This window comes from Silurus aristotelis, assembly GCF_946808225.1.
Source record: "Silurus aristotelis genome assembly, chromosome: 27".
NCBI classification, from domain to species: Eukaryota; Metazoa; Chordata; class Actinopteri; order Siluriformes; family Siluridae; genus Silurus; species Silurus aristotelis.
The window spans coordinates 14,851,310-14,856,309 of NC_139600.1; the positions used below are offsets into that span (position 1 = coordinate 14,851,310).

General features: G+C 41.3%; 1 protein-coding gene across 3 annotated transcripts in view; it reads left to right on the forward strand.

The window, feature by feature from the left end:
• gria2a (glutamate receptor, ionotropic, AMPA 2a) overlaps positions 1-5,000 on the forward strand; it is a 46,686-nt gene that overhangs the window by 31,883 nt on the left and 9,803 nt on the right. For 2 of the 3 annotated variants that reach the window (XM_083532810.1, XM_083532809.1), the window contains exons 12-14: positions 843-1,041; positions 2,285-2,532; positions 4,878-4,992. In XM_083532810.1, the coding sequence (XP_083388936.1) occupies positions 843-1,041; positions 2,285-2,532; positions 4,878-4,992 (562 nt within the window). The remainder of the gene's footprint in view (positions 1-842; positions 1,042-2,284; positions 2,533-4,877; positions 4,993-5,000) is intronic. The other variant, XM_083532811.1, reaches the window with a different exon arrangement.

The following is a 5,000-nucleotide window of genomic DNA, read 5'->3' on the forward strand; positions in this document are numbered from 1 at the left end:
TGAGCATGTGGATGCTAGGCCGTGCGCGCCAGCTTTCAGAAGCAAGCACGGCGTGTATTTCGGACGCAGCCTTGTGGGTCGGCGGTTCACCCTGGTGTAGCCGTGGTGCTCATGTGTTCACGCTCCTGCTGCTCCTGAATCTTTCTTCAATCCTGCTTGGCTAGAAGCAGGGTCTGAAGTGGGAGCTAACGCAGGAGTAGAAACGTTCGATCGATGGTTTGGACTTTCAGACTCCAGATCGGAGGTTTCTTGTGTGAATACATGTTCACCCGCTGGTGGACCGCAAGGCGCATAAGGTTGCTGGTTGATACCCTCTTGGAGTGGTACCGTGTTTCGGCTGCATATTCCCCATTTACTTCTGGAAACTTAACATTATTACAAGTGATTCCAATATGATATTTTGTCTTTGCGTTTATTTTTTATTGTTTTTTTTTCTGACTTGCTATTTCTGATTAGCTAAACAAAGGGGGTAAAAATAACAAGAAGATAAGCGGTAGCCCAGTGGTTAAGGTTTTGGGTTACTGATAGGAAGGTCAGGGGTTTAAGCCCTATTATTGCCAAACTGCGACTCTTTGGCCCTTGAGCAAGGCCCTTAACCCTTAGTGCTCCAGCCTCTAGCTTCTTAACATCTCTAGGATATGGGAGAAAAGGATTTTACTGTGCTGTACATGTACATACGACTAGTAAAAAAAAAAAAACACTTTTTAAATTTGTATTTGCTAAGGGGCCTTGATTAAAGAAAAATAACAGGCCACTGCCAGTCAATCAGAGTATTTTCCTATATCAAAGTGTAATCAGCATAATGCTAGGATGTGTGTGTGATGGTGTTTTGATGCATGTAGGTCACTATCTGGGCGTATAGTTGGTGGTGTGTGGTGGTTCTTTACTCTCATCATCATCTCGTCTTACACGGCCAACCTGGCTGCTTTCCTCACCGTGGAGAGGATGGTGTCCCCCATCGAGAGTGCCGAGGACCTCGCCAAGCAGACGGAAATCGCCTACGGAACTCTCGACGCTGGTTCAACCAAAGAGTTTTTCAAGGTGAGATCAAGGGGGCAGGGCTTAACGTTAACGTAAGATCTCGCAGGTCACATGATCTATCCAGTTTCCTCTGACGGCTTTTTGGGACTCGTATCCAGGGTACACTGTTGATAATGCTTACGTGTAACTACTATACATAACTACACACATTTATTTTGATAAATGAAGCCAGTCGATGCATTATTTGTATTATTCAATACAAGATTGTATGTTCTGCTACCTTGCTAATAATACCACTAAATGTGATCCTAACTAGCTATGAAAAATATTTTATATTATAGCGCTAAATTTAGAGTTAGCTAGCTGTGATAAGCTAAAATACTTTAGTTATTTAATTTAATGTCCATCTGGGATGAGAGCTTATACATTATGATCAGCTTTTGTAGCTTTTTCACTGTCTCAGCGTGACGCTAGCATACCTTCATTTTTGTTTGGCTACGCTAATGACAGCTCTCAGTGTAATCCTTGCTAGCTTTATTTCATACCTCATTTATTTAATCAAGCTTTGAGCTAGCTACTTTTTATACTATGTGGTAAAACTACATTGCTATTGTTAATACTTAATCTCACTGAACAAACTAGCTAGTTATACACTATATTGATCAAATGTTTTGTGGACACCTGAGGTATGATTCCACAACCCTATTGAACATCTAGTCCCCATTTGCTCTTATAATATCCTCCACTCTTCTGTGTAGACCTTCCACTAGATTTTGTGGAGATTTGTGCTGTTTTAGCCACAAGGGTATTAGTAAAATGAGGTACTGATGTAGGTGAGGTGAGGAAGCCTGGGGTGCAGTCAGCATGAAAAATTCACCCCAAAATTGTTCAATATGGCTGGAATTTGTGTCCCAATACTTTTGTCCACACTGTATTTTAGCTAGTGTACTCCAAGGATGTAAATTTGTTAGATAAATAACTAATTCAGGCTACAAAGCAAATAACTAACAGGTTTTTTTTTATTCCAGATGGCAATTATTTAATATTATTTATTTATTTACATATTTAATTGTGTATATATATATATATATATATATATATATATATATATATATATATATATGTTTATGTCTACACTGTGTTATTGCGCTGCTTAAGACAAATGAGTTATTGATAAATAAGATAAATAAGATTGTTGAGTTGCTGTGTGTACGGGGTAGTGTTTTATTTTTATTTTTTTTATGTCCTCTCAGTTTTTCTGATAATAAAAAACCCCGTTCTGTCCTGTCCCTGTGCTCTTCAGAGATCAAAGATCGCCCTTTTCGAGAAGATGTGGCAGTACATGAAAAGCGCCGAGCCGTCCGTGTTTGTGAAGAACACGGTGGAAGGTGTGCTGCGTGTGCGCAAGTCCAAGGGCAAATACGCCTACCTGCTGGAGTCCACCATGAACGAGTACATCGAGCAGCGCAAGCCGTGCGACACCATGAAGGTCGGAGGCAATCTCGACTCCAAGGGCTACGGCATCGCCACACCCAAAGGATCTGCTTTAAGGTGGGTGGAGTAGTATAACAATATGGCCCATGTTGTTATAGTATCCCACCTACCCTGATGTAGGTCGGACCCAGGAGGTAAACTAGGGACAGTAACCTAGGCGACCAGAAACAGCGTATCGTAGGTAACTACAGGACAGGAGCTTTTAAAGCAGGAAGACCTGAGGAGCACTTTAGGAAATGGTAACCTAGGTAACTAAAAAAAATGAGTGACAGACAGAATGGGCAGGATTAAGTGTTGCCAAGGAAACAGCTTAGGAGTTAGTAACCTAGGCAACTCCATGTAATGCAGGATTACCAAGGCAACATCTTAGCACATGGTTACCACGGCAACGCTATCCTTGGAATGGGAAGTTGCACAGATCATTCTTAGCAACCGGGGAGACCAGGATGTAACCATGGCAACAAGCAGAATTCTGAAGTAGTCTTTAAACCTCAGTTTTCCAGGCATGTCTAATTTAAGTTTAGTCAGTATGTTTGCAGCAACGTGATTGGATGAGCAGTCTAATCATTTCCAGATTATAAGACCGGATTCTTGTTTATTTTTTAAACAAAGCATCATGGGAGTGAATATGAATTGCTGTTTTGTGATAATGTAACGCTTAAATTAGATCTGCGCATTGTCTCCCTATATGTTTTATTGTGCTCTATAATGATTCGGATTAGTCTCAGACATTCAGCTCCTGCATTTGGATTCATTTAGGTAGTTTTTCTATTGTTAAATACAACCGAAATACTAATGACAACCGAAATACTAATGAGCAACGCAAAATTCTTATATATACGAGGTGGTATCAAAAAGTTTCGAGACTAGCGTTGCTAACTGGTGCAGATCTGCCCCTGAGACGTTTGAGATGACGTACGTTTGACATACGGTGTTTCGAGAGGTACGCACGTTTCAAGAGAGGAAGAGCATCACTGGAAGACGAGTTCCACCCCCAAAAACGTCGAAACCTTTCGGCAACTCGTGCATGATAATCGACATGATCTCACTTGCGCACCAACCCTACTCGCCAGAATCTTCCCGAAGATTACGATCTAGCAGAAAGGTGGAGAACCAGCACCGATCCCAGAATACGCATCGAAAAGTACACTGGAAGCGCTGTATTATTGTGCAAGGAGACTATTTTGAAGGTGGTAGTGTATAAACCTAGATAAAGTACTGTAGTTTAAACAGAGCTCGTCTCAAAGATTTTTTTTACCACCTCGTGTGTGTATATATATATATATATACATAGTATATATATATAGTAGTACAAATCGTCACAAAGCATCTCTGTAGTTTTGCTGAGTTTAGATCTCTGATTAACAAGCGATGGCAGATTTCCTACATGGGAGAACGTCTTGCATTGCAATACATCTTGTAGTCTGGAAATGTGTGTATAATTGGGGATGCAAAAAAGCTTAGAATGTTGTAGGATTCAAGGTAGATAGGAAGTCATATTTTTTACCTGTTGTGCCAATACTCACCTGGCTTTCAGCGAGGCAAATGACGGCAAACAGCTCACAAAATTCAAATTAATAATCCATCATTTGGAATCGATATTCTGTCCGCTACGGCTTTATCTTCAACCAAAGTTCACGTTTGACGGGTGACAACAGGAATCAATGTGCATTGAATACGTATGATGCATGAGTTTCGGAGATTGGACCAATGCTGTAGGTTTTGCCGGTCAAATTTGCCTCGCTGAGCTTCTGGTTTGTCCACACTGACTAAATGAGTGTCTCTTGCAACCTGATTGTGTCATGACAACCCTGATGTCCCACTTTTCAATCCAGTAAATGTTCGATGCATGCGATTCGGTGCACCAATTTTCCTGAACGGTCATGAGCACTTACTGAATGCCTAATATTACGTTCACTGCCGAGGCCACTCAGTAACGTGACTTGCGAATGCAAAAGTGATGATGATGCACTGTTTGAACTACGCATGCAAATCCTCTAACCTGATTTGTCTGCTTTTTACAGCTAAAATGTCCCCTCCCTCGCCCGTGCATACAGAATGAACCGACTTATTTTGTGATTGACGCTATTGCTTAGCCTCCTCTATTTTAGCCTCCTGCCCTGGGACTTTGTATTTGGAAGAAAATTTTTTTATAAAAAGTTCGGCCACCTTATAGATGTATATATAAATAACCTGATATTACACAGGTTGCTCAAAGCTAACACTTTTTTTGGATTGATTATTGAATTGATTGAATGATTGACTGACTCATTGATTCATTGATGGATGGATTGTGTGACCCAATGTTGCATTTTTTTGCGACGTTTTTAAGGGGGCGTGGCCCATTGCAGCCCCGCCCCCTACCATGCTGTCTGACGAATTTGTTTTATCATTTGTTGAAGAAACGCGGTAAACCTCGCGGTGCTAAAACTGAACGAGCAGGGGCTTCTGGATAAATTGAAAAACAAATGGTGGTACGACAAAGGAGAGTGCGGCAGCGGAGGCGGGGAGTCAAAGGTCAGAGC